This window comes from Typopeltis vanoorti, chromosome 2 (genome assembly GCF_054136105.1).
Source record: "Typopeltis vanoorti isolate ZY-2024b chromosome 2, IOZ_Tvanoo_1.0, whole genome shotgun sequence".
Lineage (NCBI taxonomy): Eukaryota > Metazoa > Arthropoda > Arachnida > Uropygi > Thelyphonidae > Typopeltis > Typopeltis vanoorti.
In genome coordinates, this window is record NC_143550.1 from 1,108,174 (window position 1) to 1,126,670 (window position 18,497).

General features: G+C 37.0%; 1 protein-coding gene across 1 annotated transcript in view; it reads right to left on the bottom strand.

Moving 5' to 3' along the window:
* LOC150108776 (transient receptor potential cation channel subfamily M member 2-like) overlaps window positions 1-18,497 on the bottom strand; it is a 685,147-nt gene that overhangs the window by 121,419 nt on the left and 545,231 nt on the right. The window contains exon 18 of the mRNA XM_090410077.1: window positions 5,630-5,771. Coding sequence (XP_090266203.1) covers window positions 5,630-5,771 — 142 coding nt within the window. The remainder of the gene's footprint in view (window positions 1-5,629; window positions 5,772-18,497) is intronic.

The following is an 18,497-nucleotide window of genomic DNA, read 5'->3' on the forward strand; positions in this document are numbered from 1 at the left end:
ATTTTTTGACGGTATATATTAGAACACAGAATAATAAGTAAATAATTATTTATTGACTTATTGCTGATATTTCGCTGGTGTTATAACCAGCATCTTCAGAGCACAAAAACACAGTTTGTCACAATACGCGAGACTATAATAACATGGTGTAATCAACGGACTAGTTAAACATAATTGTAGCAGCAACACAAAGACTAAAGTCCTAATTTGGCACCCTCTATCTGAAAAAAAAAAAAAAAAAAAAAAAAAAAAAAAAAAAAAAAAAAACATCTAGCTACCACACAAGACTAGAGTCCTAAAAAAGAGAAAAAAAGAAAAAAGCCAGTACTAGTTTTTTTTTAAGATGACTGTCTCCCAGATTTTAGGCAAATTTATACAGTCATATTTGTTGAGATTTGGAGTGTGTTTCAGGGCTTCTGTTGCCTCTAAGAACAATCTCTTCAACTTGTACGAGCTTCTGTGCAGTACTTTTGTTTTTTTTCCAGTTGATCCTGTGTGCAGGGGTATCCAAAGCATGGTCTGCTAGGCCCGACTTGCCATAGTGATAATTCCGGATGTATCTTTTATGTTCACTGATGCGTGATGCGGATGTTTACAGTTCTTCCTGTTTGACCATAGTAGGCTTGTAATATAAACCTTCAAAAAATAAACAATGTGTATGATGAACACAAGTCTTTCTACACAATCAACTGTATAGTTTGTCTCACCACTGTCTTTGATCTGACACCAGACTGCTTCAAATGAACAGTCACCCTCCCACCTATATGCTATTTTTTTTGGCTTTAATTCATCCACTATCATTAGCAATGCCCCCCCCCCCCCCCCCCCGCCCATCATCTCTTTTCCTGAAAATACTAAACCATTCACATTCTATCCCCGTAATTACATCCTGCTGTAAGTTAAGTTTCACTAATTCTTATAACTTTTGGTGTGCACTTAACAATGGCAGAAGTTCCCCCCTCTTATTTCTGATACTTCTGATATTAGCATGTAGAAACTGCAGCATGTCATTAGGCCCCCACCCACCTTTACTTCCTGAATTGATGACTCATTGATTATTTTTGCTTGAGAGACTAGATTCTACACTTGGTCATTCTCACAATCACTCACCTCAAGACTTCACACCACTCAACTGCTTCCACCCTAACTTATGTTTTCCAGACTTTTCACTTCTGAGTGCATGGTAAATAAAGCTCTCTCTCTCTCTCTCTCTCTCTAGACACTTAACACCAGAATCATTTAGATACAGTCCACCAACATTATGCAAATCTTTCTTTCCATAAAACACATACCACAGATCCGCAAATCCTATATCATTCTTTCTGCACAACCTACATATTGAATCATTAGTTATCAATGCCTTCCTCCTCAAAGAAAGTGCCCCCAGGTGAGGATCCAACTCCTGACCTTCAGATTATGAGATTGACACACTGCCTACTGCACTACTGAGGCACAAACTAGTGAGTTGGATAGGTTGTATTTGGGTGTTGTATCCCAAAAGAGGAAATTTACTAGCAGTGTGCTTCAGGGGTGTTGGGGCTATTATTATATATGTTGTATGTTAATAATACTGGGACAGGCTTAACTGGAGATGTAGCTATTTGCTGGTGATGATATAATATTGGGAAGAACTAAAACTATGATGATCTGAATCGATTTTGTAATTGGGAGAGTGAGGAGAGCTATTAGTTTAATGTTGCAAAGTGTAAGGTCTTCAGATTTGATAGGCAAGATCGGAATATAAGTATACAATTAATAGATAAATTCTGAAGGAAACAAAAGAATTGCAAGATCTAAAAGTGATGGTCAAGTAGAAGCAAAAAGATCATGGTTCCATTGTAAGACTTTGATTAGGCTACATATAGACACTTGCAGAGATTTGTGAATAGAACAAGGAGAGAGAGATATGATTGGGATGTATAAGTTGGTAAGGAGATTGTTATCAGATTAATGCAGAGAAGAAAAGATGTTTCATCTTCTCCACATTTAGTTTAATATAAGCCAAAACAAACACTAGACGATTTGACCTTCACATTAAGGTCATCATCTGGAGCATATACATATACAGGGTGTTCGGGATAAATTTGACAGTTTCGTAAGGAAAAAGAAAATCTTCTTTGTATCTATTAAATTTAATGAATTGACAAAAAAACATTACAGGCAGAGTTAATTACAATACTATCAACAAGATTTACTCAAAATAACCACCATTAGCATCGATCACAGCTTCAATTCTGCTTCGGAACCTCGAACAAGCTGATGCTACAGTCTCCCTGGGAAGGGCCGCAAAAACTGTTTTAATTTTATCCATTAACTGGGCTTTTGTATTACTGGAAGTGCGATTGGTGTCTTTTTCAACTGCGCCCCATACAAAATAATCCATGGGGTTAAGGTCTGGGGAGTTTGGAGGCCAAACATTTGGACTGGTGAAGTCGTAGAAATTTTCAGACAACCATTTTTGACTTTTCCCAGAGGTGTGGCAAGGGGCCGAATCCTGCTGCCATACATACGGCCTACCATTGGCTACCCTTGTTATCCAGGGCTTGACTACAGTTAGCAACTCCACGAACAAAGCCCGAATTCCAATGCCAGGGTTCTTCAACACCTGTTCCTGCAGATTTGCGAGGAATTCTGCTGTACGAACGCAATCAGATCGTCTGCTAGGGATCTTTCTTCTTGCTACATCCTCGTAGTCACCATTGCAAGTCTCTAGTTCATGCCTGATTGTTTTTACTGTATTCAGGGAGCATTGGGCAGCAGTCGTAATATCCTTATTTTGATGGCGGGCACGAATCATCATGATACAAGTTATTCTCTTCCATGATTCAGGTGGGTTCCAGCTATCCATCCTTTCTGACATCTTGTATATGAATGAAGAAGGGTCCAAACTTTTAAATGAAGAGAAGTGTGTGTTAATACATGTAACTTACGGAAAAATATAATTAATTATAAATATGTCAAATTTATCCTGAACACCCTGTATATATACAAAGAAACAAGATGCACTACAATCTACATGGCATGCTCAATTTGCTGATCAACCGTTAAAACTTTGGCCTCAGCTCTGGTGGGAAAAAAAAAAAAACCTTACTACATCAAAGCTAGAGTCCTATTATTATCTATTAGGTTACAAAATTAAATTACGCTGAGAGCAACATGTTCAAAAATAAATTAATTAATTTAAAAAATACTTGTATAAGTATACATATAAATTACAACAAACTGGTATGGATAGTGGCCAATAAAAGCTGAAAAATTGCTTAGAGTCCTCAAGTCAGGGTTTGCTGGAAAACTAAGTGGGCTGAATGTGTGCCATCCAAATTCTTGGGATTTTTATGCCACCGTTATTAGGGTAGTTAATCAAAATTTCACAGGCTTCTTTAAATTTCGATTATAGCAGGTTTTTGTATGATGTAAAGAACAAGTACTTTTCCAATCAATTTAGTGTAGGGTATTAAGAGAGTGATCTGAGAGGCCTGCTTCACCAAAATCATTAAATTTAATGTATCATTTGTGTTCTTTTTTGCAGATAGGGATTGTATGTTTAGTTTCCCCAATATAAGGTAAGTTACAGGTGCAATAAACTCTAGGTGTGCCAATGGGGGGAGAGGATCCTTAGAACAGTTGAATATGATTTTTAATTTTAAAAGTGATTTAAAAGTGGCATTAAGATTATAATGGTGTAGGATTCTATTAATTTTTTTCAGATAACCCTTTAATGTTTGGGATAGTATGGTTTTACTGTAATTTATATTATTTTTGATGAAGTTTTATGAAGAACTTTATTAATAGTATTTTTGCTATAGCTATTATTTATAAATGTATTGCTAATAATTTTAAATTCTTGTTTAAGAGCTTGTTCAGTAGAGCAAATTGTTATAGCTCTGTTTTTGAGGGTGTTAATGACTTCAAATTTTTGTGAAGGGTGGTGATATGATTAGCATAGACTACACATACCGGCCAATAATCATATATTGGCCGGTATGTGTAGGCGTGCTGTAAACAGTGAAGAATAGACTGCCTGAGGTAAGATGTGTGACCAGTGTGTCCATGAAGGAGAGCGAGTTCTAATTTTCAATTTCAATAATAAATTGTATGTGCTGATGTTGTTTGTTCAGGTGGTTATGGAATGTGTTTAGCAGCAATGTGGCCAGATAATAAAAACATTGTCAACATATCTAAGCCAAACTGTAGGTTTTAGAGTAAAGGAATCAAGAGCATGTTGCTCAAAGGCTTCCATATAAAAGTTAGCAATTGGGGGGGGGGGGTAGTAGTGAGCCCATGGCTATACCTTCTTTTTTGCAGGTAAAATTTATTTTCCACACAAAGTAACTGGAACATAGTACGTGGACAAAGAGAGCTGTAATGTCAGGCAGAAATTTGTTCTATAGAAGAACTGTGTCATTGATAGGGACATTTGTGAAAAAAGGCAGAAATGTCAAATCTGACTAATAAATCATCTTTGCCGAGTGTTATGTTTTTAATTTTGTATTAGTTTTTTTAACAGTGTCTGATGGCCAAGAAGTAACAGACTAAAGTAATTTCACAGTTTTTTTCTTTATCCTGTTAGTCGGATTATAGTTCACAAGCTGATAGGTGCAGTTATCGGAAACTAGTTGATCTGTCAAGGATTACCGTGCCATTACGTTTGTCCGGTTTTAGGCATGGTTCAATGATCTTTTTGTACAAGAATGCGGACCTTCTGTGATGAGTGTTTTGACTACTCCATGAAGGTCTGACGTTAATAATAATTCCTTTTCAGCCTGTTACACAATATTGAAGATTAGAGGTTTTTAGTAAAAATAAATGAAAAAAAGATCAATGTGTGCACTTAACTGCATGAGAAAAGCAAATGATGTCTAATCACTGATGAAAATTATGCATAGCCAGTTCTCTATCCTTACATTAGATCATCAACAGGGGATGATCATTGTTAGGTAATGAATGTGTACTAAATGTATATATTCTATATTAGTATGCACATTATCTAACTTTAATAAACCATCAACACACATTTCTCTAATTTTTTTTATTTTATATATAATGGCGTCTCCATAATACACATTGCGCCTTTCGAATGGAAAAGAGCTGGGTTTGATTTTCGTCGCGACCTTATAAAAAGCCCATATAAGGGGAATCCTTATATGGACTTTTTCAATTGAAGGTGAGTTAGCCAATCTCATATGGAGGTAGCAGGTTTTTTCCTCTTGGAAACTAGGGTTTTTCATCCCACGCATAGACAAATCAGTCTTCAGAACACACAATTAAGGAAAAAAATACTATTATAATGTAGAAGATGGTATAGTGATAATGGATTATGCAGCATATTAGCAGATGGTGGAATGTGTAGTGGATGATGTTGGATTATGTATTGTGAGGTTCTTGGACTCATCCCATGAGGTATCATGTAATAATAATAATATATTTGGAAGAACAGTCATTTTTTTCCTTGGAGTGGTACTATGTTGACCATGGATTTACACTACAGAGTACGCTAGATAATCTGCATGTTATAATGATTATATTTTTAAACTAATATTTACTAAGAAAGCACATTTTAATAATTTAAATATCTGCGGTTAAGAGTACTACACAAAGCACTAAGTAAAGACACAACAAACAAACAAACCTTAAGACTGCTATCAGAAGGTTTACAAGGAGAAGATTTCCAAAAAACATATATATGGCAAGCATTAATAAAACCACAGAAGAATGAGGCGTTTCTGTTGGGATTTCAGTTGAATTAGCAGGAGCTGATAATGAGCTTTCTTCTACAAGTAAAATTAATAATTTATATTATATAGTACACTCTCCATAAATTAACTAATTTAAATAAAAATAAATGAGAAATAAAAATCAAATTCTGAAGGTCATGATAATGTCCATTTCATTTTTATACAGCTGTTATAATAATATCTTCTACGGATATCATGAAATAGGACCTGCCAAAATAACGCCTCTATCAGGGTGTCTCTTGCAATGTTATTCTGCATGCAGAAGCATGCATTTTAAGTGGAAGTTTAATAAAAAAAAACAAAAAAAAAACAGCAATTCTGTATAGTGAATCAAGAGTCAAAGCCACAAACATAAGAGGCAATAACACAGAATGAACTTTCTTTCATATATGCAGACTGAGTAGTTTATATTTTTTATAAGGAATGCTGCCAGAATAATACAAATAAAACTAATAGAATGAGTTTGTGCTAAAGTTTTTTTGTTTTTTTAATATGTATGATAGGGTTTAGACAACTCTTAGAGAATCAAAGATAGACAATTAAGTGAACATAATTTAAATATTTATTATAAATACTAAGTAATCAGGATATGGTTTGCTTTCTAGTGGCCTACTCTTGTTATAGTAGGCCACATATTAATTAGAAGGCCACATATAATTAGGGATAACTCCATCTATTTCATAAGCCTAGATTGTCATACTTCTCTATCCTGCATGATATATCAGATTTTTTATATATCCATGCACAGTGTCATCTTTTGGATTGCAGATTTCCATTCCATACCTCTAAAAATATTGGGATAGCATGGTGGTTGATTTTTATTCTCTTCTTTGGGATGGAGTGAATATAGGCTTCTTTTCATGCTGAATGACCAATGCTAAATGGAGTGTTTTGAATTATGGCTGAAGCAACTAAGGCTATAAGGACAGTACATTCTTAGTTTTTTTTCTGGGAGGGAAAACTCAGCCATCCATATAGATCTTTAATTCCTCTGTAGTTAAGTCCTTATATTCCCAAAATTTTTAGTGGAAATTTAATAAAGAATAGCAATTCAGTACAGTAGGTCCATAGCCAATCCAAGACACAAATAAAAGAGATTCTTTGTATCCTGGGATTCAAATCCAGATTTTTCCAAACAGAACTGCAAAATGAATACTAGCCACAGTGAAGACAATATACAGTAGATATTAATTCTATTTTAAGCAAACTGTGTGAAAGAGCCAAAATTGGAACTGACGTCATTCTAATTGAAGACCAGAGGGAGACTTCCAGTGAGCGGTTCTTTGTGAAGTAAGGAGATACTTTACCTTAGTCATCAGTGAAGGAACTGGGGGAAAGTCAGGCTTGTCTTTGGATGATGTTACAGCCATGCCTAGATGTGAGAGAGGTAAAAAACATGGTCAAGCAGAAATTGTGTGCAATGGCCTTTTTGTGATATGCTAGGAAGTTTGATAGCCATTTGAGCAGGTGGCAAGTTTTTTGCAATTAGTCTATTCAAAGTTTCATTCAAGAAAGGAATGTGATATAAGAGGGGGGGGAGAGAGAGAACATGATGGTAGGAAGATTACTGCTGATGATAGCAGGAGAGCAGAAAAAGAGCACAGTAGTAAAAAGAAGTTCATCTGAGGCAATCTCACATGAGATAGAGAATAAAAAGACAAAATACTACAGCCAGTTTCTGATAGAGGCAGAGGCACAAAGTAAGATATATCGAGGTTTAGAGTAAGATGAACAAGACAAGAAATTATTATGGGGGGGCACTTGAACAGATAACACAGAACGAAAGAACATAGAAGAAAAGAATTTGAATTATGCAACCATTGAGATATAATTACTCAAAAATATCATGCCATGGAAGAGATCCAGGTTTGATTAAATAAGTCTGATGAGACTTAACCACGATTTTTGTTTTTGTAAAATTCAAGTCCCACTAGTCTGCTTGCGCTGTTCAGTTCATTTAATCATTCCCGATAACTCAGTAGTTTCTAAGAAGATGGCAACATCATCAGCAAAGCAAAGATTTCAGAATGCATGTTCAAGTGTAACTGTAAAAAAATGTAGTGCCACACTGCATCCCATGTTTAATACCTTCACTGACAGGAAAGTAATCCTACCTTCCTTCCTTTTTTTCAGTGCAAATATGCAAGCAGCTGCTTGAATTACTATTATTATTAAAAGAGACCTCCAGGGAGTCAGGGATTCATGAGGGAGGCTACATATTACCTGCACCAACTGTAATATCATAGTTGAATTTATTTACACTGCCTGTGCTCATCACTGCCAATGACAATCCATTAAAATCAAACACATTTTGTGTAAGAGAAGTCTAGCTCTTACCCCTTCTTGACAGCATTCATTCTTAAGTTCCAATGTTGACCTCTCATTCTTTCCCCACCATCCATAAAATGAAAAATTCCATCTATTGGTATTCTGTATGACCTTTTCAGAAGTTTCTAAGTCTCAATAATATCACCCTATCTATCTTCATAATCAGTATTCCAAAATCCCAATACTATTTTTAACACATTCCTTTGCTCTCTCTCTCTCTCCACTGTATTGGAATGATCACAGAAACCAGGAGACCAGACCTGCACACAGTGCAGTCTAAGTGAGGCTTTATGAAGGCAACATAAAGAAGCAAAATTACAAATTGCAAATTCAATTGTATTTGCAATTTTTGATATATGGCCCTTGAACTTCAACTTCCTGTCTATAAAAATTTCAAGATCCCTAGTGTGATCAGTTTCTTCTAGCATAATCCCACCAAAATAATATTACATTGGATATCTGATCACATCAAAGTGCATGACTTTACATTTGCTATCAGTTCATTTAGATGAATGGAGATCCATTTTCACATGCCTACAGACCCAGCCTATTCAAATAATTCTGCATGTATAGTTCGCCCACCATTTGTAGATCTCTACTTGCCGTCTTGCCAAGAATAGTCGATTCATGCTGAAGGGGAGAAAGAAACGAAGGACGTATGAATTGGTCACCAACATGCAAAATCACGTGCTTTATAGGTAAAATTTTTCAACTGTTATACAAGCAACATAGTTAACTACAATGATCATAAAATAGAAGTTGATTTTCTGACTTGTAATAATAAACAGCTCATCCCACAATATGGACTTATTACCCTATTATTGGAATGGATTCTCCTTTTTCTGACATGCACAGAAGTGTCAAAGGATCTCTAATCGGCGGGCGAACTATACTGCATATCAGTTGCATTCCTGATTACCCTGCCTATCTTTGTATTATCAGCAAATAGCTGTATATCACCTGTCAAATCCTTTCAAATGTCATTAATGTACACAATGAATAACAATGGACCAGTACTATTCCTCTTGGTGCACCAGTGGTTACCTTAAACCTTGCAGACTCACAACCCCCATATGCCAATTTTTGATATCTGTCATTCTCTTATCCACATTAATATTTTATAATCCAATCCCATATTTTCCAATTTATGCAACAGTCTTTTATGCTGTATTCTGTCAAAATCTTTACCAAAAAGTATCATGGTATATCCATTCCTCTTATCTAATCAATAGTAACTTTATTATAGAATGCATGCAAATTGCTGAAACATGACCTTCTCTTATTAACTCATGGGAGTTCATTGCAGAGTACATATTCTCTGCCAATTCATTTATGTGTGCAAGCACTAACCAACTTTTCCAAAATCTTCATCTCACCACTTCAGAGATACTGATAGATCGATACATTAGTCTTTGAACCATCCTTGTGCAATGGGATTATTAGGTTTTTAGAGAATTAAACTCTGAAGTGCATTCTTTCCACTCTTGTGGAATCTTCTTTGTTCTGAGACTCAGATTATATAGTTAATCAAAGGAATAGTCAGTTCAGCTGAACGTGCTGATATTATATCAGTCCCTATTGCTGAATATTTATTTAGTTTGTACAACAGTTCTAATACCTTTTCCCCCTTCATAAACCTGAGTTTCTTCATCCAGTGAAGAGGTAGCATGGAGCTCAATGTTGCATCCTCCAGATTGACAGCTTTTAGCCAAATGTGCACTTGTTAGTTGAAGAAAATCTCATTTGCCATCAACACATACCATCTGCACCGAATTCTTTTGGGTTGCCTTTAGCTTACAGATCCAGTTTCTTTTCATACTCCCACTTTGCTTTCAATACAGCACTTGTAACTGTTCTGGCCAAAAAATTTATAAATGGTGTCTGTAAATTTTGGGTCTTTATTTTTACCAGTCTTTACATCATATTGAAAAGATTTATTAATCTCTGTCCTAAAGACAATTATAAGCATCATTTCCCACAGCAGGATTCTAAACCATAGCACACTGGTAAGAGAGCAGATACACTAACCACTCTGCCAACCAAGCCATTTATAATGTTTATACATGTTGCAGTAGTGTCTAAAAGAACAGCATGTGTTAAAAATAACCCACACTCTGTTTATTGGTTGTACAGATTTGATACTACTAGTTTTGCCATGTAAATTGGTGGCTTCATCTGGGTTTGGATGAACATACAAATATAAATAAGCAACAAGCTTTGATCATAAATCAATACATCATTAAAAAAATACTGAATGCATAGGAACTGTTACACAAGCAATAGAAACACGTGGAGCGTAGATGCTGGCACATCATCAGTCATTGTTCGGCAGGTGCATCCAGTAGTTAGCTGAAAAATTAAACTCTGATGTGTTTAGAGATCTAATGAGTGGCTTCCAAATGTCACACAGAATCATCCCTTGGCATCTGTTTAAGGTACCTTGTGAGTGGATTACCACTGCAGCCTTTTATGTTGCGTGAGCTGTAGTCTTCTATGTATTGCATGGAGCTCTAATTCCATTCAGTGTTGGAGAAATGGAAGGTTAACCCTGAGCTGTCCTCTCTGTTGTTGATGTCTCCAATATGTTCCTTTTGTCTTATTTAGTGGCATGCCCTGATCATACAACATGTTAGGTTCTAGATTGCCATGTAAGGCACGTCACTGTCTTTTTTTCCCTCCACTTGTAGATGCACGTAATGGTTTAATTTTAAGCAGTCATATATGTGCATAAATGATGTAAATAATGATGCTGGCCTGGTTGGCTGAGTGGTTAGCATATCCGCTCTCCAGCCAAAAGGCTGCAGGTTCGAATCCTGCCGCGGGCATGGATGTTTGTGATTGTCTGTGAAAATACTAGCGGTGGTGGTAACTGGCATTGGTGTAGTTGCAGTTAGTTGTAGTTGGTGGATTGAGTGGTAGAGACAGGGAGAGAGAGAGATGTAGAGTAGGTGCCCTCCCTCAATGAGTCTGTGGACTCCCTGGGGGTGTCTCGTAATAATTATTTATAAACTTCTCGAAGTTTGTCCTATGTAATTAAGGCCACAAGAACATGGAATGTTGTAAACCCCAGGATGTTTTTTGAAAGAGTTGTGGTCCTTGGGTTCTTGTGGGTTTAATTACATTGGCCAAACTTCGAGAAGTTTAGAAATAAGACAAAATGAACATATTGGAGATGTCAACAACAACAGAGAGGACAGTTCAGGGTTGGCATTCCATTTCTCCAACACTGAATGGGATAAGAGTTCCATGCCATACATAGAAGAGGACTACAGTTCCTGCAACATAAAAGAGGCTACAGTGGTAATCCACTCACAAGGTACTCTAAACAGAAACCAAGGGATGATTCTGTGTGACAATTGGAAGTCACTCATAAGATCTTTAAACACATCAGAGTTTAATTTCTCTGCTGACTACTGGACGCACCTGCTGAACAATGACTGACCACGTGTCAGCATCTACGCTCCACGTGTTTCTATTGTACTTGTGTAACGGTTCCTATGCATTTGCTATTTTTTTTAGTAATGTATTACTAAAAAAAATAAGAATATTGATTCATAATCAAAGCTTGTTGTTCATTTATATTTGTATGTTCATCCAAACCCAGACGAAGCCATCAATTTATGTGGTGAAACTAGTAGCATCAAATCTTTACGACCATTAAGCCCAGTGTTAGTTATTTTTATTACATTAGTCTGGTGGGATAAGAGCTATAGCATTGTCAAAAATAAGATACTTATAAACAGCATGTGTTATAAAGTCCAATACTCTTTGCTATAGTTGATAAAAGCAATGTATATAGATTTTTTTAGTGGCATGCTCAGATCATACATGTTACGTGTATTATACATCTCCTTGCGGACATGTATAATACTATGCATTAAGGGAAGGGCCACTTTCTGAACCAGTTTCGACCTTTTTTGAGGTCTCGTCAGTGGGAGCCAGCCCCAGAAGTGGTGATACTAAGGCAGAGACCACTTCTGGGGGTGGCTCCCACTGACGAGACCTCAGAAAAGGTCAAAACCGGTCTGGGCAGTGGCCCTTCTCTTAATTCATAGCAGTATACATTTCTGCAAGGAGATGTGCTTTGCATTATGGGAGATACTGAGACAAGAAGTGATGAGAGCTTGGTCCACCTTTATCATGAGTTGTCTCAGCCCTGAAGATACTTCAGGTGCAAACTTTGTTTGCTTACACTTGAATAAAGGATTAAACTAAATTTATTAAGGGTAATGTTATTATCTAAAAAAATTATAATATCAGAATAAACTCATGTAAAATATTATTTTATTACTATAATTTTTGCCAAAGTATCAAAGGCATCTTCAGTACATCTGAAAATCTAATTGAACAATAACTTGCAATTCCAAAAGGTGCCACATAAGTAGCTAATGTAAGATAAATAAAAAAAATATATCATTAAATTTCCTAACTTATTAAAATAAATAAATAACACACACACACACACACACACACACACACATTTAATTGTGGGTATGTATACATACACAAACAAATAAAATGAAGTTAGGAATGATTAGCATATTTAAAAAGAACTATCTCCCACAAAGGGGATAGATATAGACCATTGAATCCATTTATGTTAGGAGAGTGAAGTAAAGTTTCACATGTTTCTTTATAAAGCTGTTCCATGAGGAACTGAGTTTTGTGAAGGACTCTTGACTTGTTTCAATGAAATCTGTCTAGTGTTGATCACATGCTCTGCAAGTCCAGACTGTTCAGGCTCAAGATATTGAATATAAGGCTTGTGTTCTTCTACCCAAATAAAAGCAAATCTTCCTGTTTGTCCGAAATAACATAACCCATAAGAGCAAGGAATCTGGATAGCAGACAGCATGCTCTGCAAGTCCAGACTGTTCAGGCTCAAGGTATTGAATATAAGATAACCCACAAGAGCAAGGGATCAAGGTCAGATTGGTGTCGAGGCTAGCTGGTGAACGGACGTGCTATTGGAGAGCTCCTGAGAGATTTGTGTTTTTTGTTGATTTATTGATGTTTTGGATTCAATTTAATGGACTTAAGTGTGTAATTTTGGTATATTATTGGAGCTTTATTAGCGTGGTTAGTGTACTAAAGTGTTTTATAACATAATCTATGTCGGGAAGTCGCCGCTAGATGAATTCGTAACGTGTAGTGTTCGTACAAGATCCAGATAAGATAAGTATCATTTTCAGTTATCGATACAAATTACTTAATATTGTGTAGTTTTGTTTTGTTTGCCTTGCGTATTTTAGTGCGTCTATTTTTGGTGTGTTATAACGTATAATTTGACAAAACACGTTGATAAGTATGGCACGTGTGCGAAGGAAAATGGCGGCCAGTAATGAAGGTTCGCCATCGTTATCAAAGAACGATAGCATAAAAGAAATGAGTCAGTGTACTAGCTGTGAAATGTACGCTTTGCGGAGTGCAGTCGGAGTGTGGTTAGATGAAAATAAAGGATTGAATGTGTGTAGAAAATGTAGGGAGAATGAGGAATTGAAGCGTATTTCGGATCGTGAGTGTGATATTTTGGTCAACCTTCAGAATGAAGGAAATAGGGATATGACAAGAAACGGCAAGGTTGTACATGAAAATTGTGAGAGTGTGAATGTAGAAAGTGTGAATGATAGTATAAATGGTTTCTCAGAGAACAAAAAAAGATGAGATAGATGCATTGAGTGAGATAGAAAGAGCAAAACAGCAGCTAGAGTGCATGAACAAAAGTAGACTGAATGAACCAACCAATCATAAAAGGTATGACAGGAAAAATAGACGTATGAATGTGAACATGAACAAAATGAATGATAGAGTGCTGTATGGAGACTCGTTAGTACGAGGTGTGTTAGTAGAGGATTTGACAAAATCGTACCAACCTGGTGCGACCATAAAGGACGTAACTGAGTCTATTAGAGAGCAAAAGGAAAGGGTGAAAGAAATGATTGTTGTGGCAGGTAAGAATGATTTGAAAGGAGATAAAATGGAAATGATAGAAGACCTGAATGAATTGTTTGAGGTAGCAAAAGAAAAGAGTGAGAGAGTTAGAATGATTAGTCTTTTGCCACGGTATGACAGTGAAATGTTTAAAAGGAGGGCTATAATTGCAAATGACTTTATGCGTGGGTTATGTATGACGAGTGGAGTGGAATTTGTGGATGTGTCGAGTGAGTTTGATGGGCGAAAGGATCTATATAAGATGGATGGCTTGCATTTGAATGGTTACGGTGTAAGAAGACTTGAGAAAGTGTTGCTGAATGTAGTGGATGTGCAAATTCAGGGAAACTAGATTTGTTAAGGGGGGGGGGGGAGTAGAGATACGGTCCTTATGGAGGCAGTTGAATGTAAGAATAAATATAATATGCCAGAGCAAATAAGGACAACAAATCTGAGTGGGATAGTTAATATAAGGCATCAAGGTAGGATTGGGGCTAATGGGGGGCTTAAATTCATGTACACTAATACTAGGAGTATTAGGAACAAGAAGGAAGAGTTTTTGGACATGGTTGGCACTTCCAGACCACAGGTTATAGGTATTAGTGAAACATGGCTGACTGTAGATGATATAACTAGTGGGATTGAATGTGATGGGTATAGTGTGTTCAGGAATGACAGAGAGAATAAAATGGGGGGAGGAGTATTGTTGATGATAGCTGATGAGCTACAGCCAAGGAGAATAGAAGTTGAATTGCAGGATAGAGAAAAGAGCACATTTGAGGCCATTTGGTGTGAGATTGTGGCTAGCAGAACTAAATATACAATTGGGTGCTGCTATAGACCAGGTGATGGAAAAGATGGTGGTGACAGTATGCACAAGCAAATAGAAGAAATGAGTGGAAGGAGGGTAATTATTATGGGAGATTTCAACTATGGTCGCATTGATTGGAGTGAGGAGAGGACACACGGGAGGAAGGAACTGGATTTTATGCGGTAATTAAGGGATAACTATCTGTGACAGCATGTAATGGAAAATACTAGGGGTCAGAGAGTGCTTGACCTAGTAATTACATCTGAGGATTTGGCTGTAACAAATATGACCACATTGCCACCAATCGGTGAGAGTGATCATAGGGTCTCAACTTGGGAGGTGGCTAAAGGTGTAGAATTTTCAATTAAGACAGGGTACATGTGGAATTAGCGGGCTGGAAAGTATGACAAGCTTAGGAGTTTGATTGGTTCAGTGCCATGGCATGTACAACTGCAGGGACTAGAAGTTGATAGTGCATGGGAGGTAGTTAAGAAGTGCTTGCATGAAGCAATGGCTGACTGTATACCTAGAGTCCGAATAATAAATCAAGTGGGGGTTAAATGGATGAATAACACCATTAAGCTTGAGTTGCAAAAAAAGAAACAACTATGGAGGGAATTTAAGGAGAAAGGTGACCGGCAGGCACACGAACGGTATAAAGCGCAGGCCAGAAGGGTGACGAGTGTGGTAAGAAAAGCAAAAAAGGATTACGAAAGAACATTGGCCATGCAGGCTAAAGAGAATCCTAAACAGTTTTTTAGATATGTAGCAAGTAAAAGGAAAAATGTACATAGTAGATTGATTTTAAAGAATGCCGATGGTAGGGAGGTAACTGAATCAGTTGAGATAGTTGAGTTACTGAGTGAGCACTTTGCAAAAGTATATCATTCAGGTGGTGACATTGCTGAAACGAATAAACCAGTAGATTATACGGGAATTGTGGTTAATGAAGTGGAGGTGAGTAGTCTATTGCATAACCTCAATGTCAATACATCTGTGGGATTGGATGGTATACCAGCTCGTGTTGTACGAGAAGCAGCTAAAGAATTGTCAGTACCCTTGACCATTTTGTTTAATTTGAGTCTCGGGTCTGGGTTAGTCCCGAGCGGGGGGAAAGAGGGGAAAATAGTTCCACTGCATAAAGGTGGTTCCAAGACTGCTGTTGTAAATTACCGACCGATTAGCATATCAGGAATCATTGTCAAGGTCTTAGAGAAATTTGTCAAGAAAAGAATACAGGACTGGATAGATGAAAATGGGATATTGTATGGGGGACAACATGGTTTTGTGAAGGGTAGATCATGCCTCAGTAACTTGCTCACGTTTTATAACACAGTGACGGCTGAACTGGATAGGGGTAATGGGTTTACAGTGATACTACTGGACCTTGCCAAGGCCTTTGATAGGATACCACATGGAACCCTAATCAGTAAAGTGGAGCAGATGGGTGTAGATATAGGGTTGGTGAGATGGATAAGAGGGTGGTTGAAGGAGAGATATCAAAGAGTGGTTTATTCTGGAGTGGAGTCTAAAAGACGTCTTGTGACTAGTGGAGTGCCACAGGGCTCTGTTCTTGGACCACTGCTTTTCAATTTGTTCATCAATGATATTGGAAAGGATCTGAGAGGAAGTGTTCACTTGTTTGCTGATGATGCAAAGTTGGGTAGAGCAATTGTGAGTGCACAGGATGTCAAAATTTTACAGGATGATTTGGATAGTTTGGAGGACTGGGCTAGGAAAAATGGATGTCGATTTATTGTGCCAAAGTGTAAGGTTTAGCACTTTGGGGTGAAAAGAATAGCAGCAGTATATCGCATTGGTGGAACCATGCTCCAGGAGATTGATGAGGCCAGGGATTTGGGAGTGTTGGTGGATAGGGAGTTGAAGTTTAGGGGGCACATTGCAAAAGTGACTAAAACAGCTCACCAAATCACTTGGCTTCTGAAAAATACTTTAACATGCAGAGACGAACAAGTTGTTGTTCCTCTGTATCGAGCCTTGATAAGACCCCATCTGGACTTCTGTGCTCAGCTATGGGCACCAGAGTTTCTTCGTGATGGGGAGGAAGTGGAGAGGGTCCAGAGACGAGTGACCAAGATGATAGCAGGTCTGTGGAATGAAGCTTATGAGAATAGGTTGAAGATTTGTGGGTTGCAGAAATTGGACGATAGGCAAAGGAGGGGTGATATGATTGAGACATTCAAATTACTGAAGGGTTTTTATAAGATTGATCCAGAAGATATTTTTGAAAATATGACTGGTGGTGGGAGGACTTGGGGCCATGCATGGAAGCTGGGCAAGAGCATGGTTGACAAGGGTGTTAGAGCTAGGTTCTTTACTTGGATAGTGGTAAATGAGTGGAATAAGCTTCCAGAGTCTGTTGTGGGTGCTACGACCGTGAATGAGTTCAAGGCAAGGTATGATAGATACTGTTAGGGCCTCCCTCGATGAGTGTCGACTCCTTGGAGTTTCCCGGAGCAATAATAATAAAATAATAATAATCTAGTAGACATCTGGATAATTGAGATGTGAAGCTTGTCCTTGGAGAAGTGAGAAAGTTGGAGATTTTTCTGATCAGGTGAAAGGCAACAGAAATATTTAGTGGTTTTAAAACTTTTGCTTTGCATTCAGTAATGCTTTGCACATAAGGAATAGGAATGCAAGTTATTTCTTCTGTATTTGAAGATGTAGAGATACCAAAAAACTGTTCAGAGTTCTTTTGATGAAAGAATTCTTATTCTGATAAAAAAGTTGAAATAATATGTTGTAATTCTTTCTATAATAGTTCTTTCTGCAATAGGTAATGTCATCTGCAAGAGCCAGCATAAATTTGTTAAGGAGCACTCTTGTCTTAGTAATGCAAAAGCATTTTATAATAAAGTAAAAAGAGTAACTCCACCATAGCCAGTCCCAAGCCCAGTTGAGAAAGGAGGAGGTTTGGCAAAGGGCTAATCCCCCTTTCCAATAAAAACTAATGTTATGGAAACTAAGAATCCTGAACAAACCATAACTGATGAAAGGAACAGAATACTCTGCAAGGCACCAGACAGTGACTATCTCAGCTGAGAAGTAAAACAGCAAAAATGAAGTCTCGGAGTGAAAGCCTTTTGGAAGCTCTAAGATGGAAAAAGAGTCAACTGGTGTCATCAAAATATAACTTCAAATTTGCAACATGGAATGTAAGAACCTTATATGAAACTGGAAAAACAAGACAGGTTATCTCAGAAATGAATGCTTATGATATAGACATTTTGGGAATTAGTGAGCTCAGATGTATAGGTTTTGGACAGATGGTAACTGGAGATAAACATACGGTCCTACACTTGGGTCATGAAAACAGACACATAAAAGGAATAGCACTAATACCTAATAGTTGCCTTATTTCATGGGAACCAGTAAATGACAGAATCATTACTCCACATTTCAATTCAACATACAGTATGTCAAAATGTCATCAATACAAATTTATGTACCTCCAAATGATAGAGAGGAAACGTTTTATGAACAACTGCAAAAAGTGATAGATAAAATAACCAAACATGACATTCTTATAATTATGGGTGATTTTAATGTAAAAATAAGAAGAAAAACTCAAGACAGTTGTAAAACAATAGGAAAAGAAGTAGTAAAACAATAGAATAAATCAAAATGGTGAAAGATTAACAGAATTTTTCAAGATGAACTATCTAATA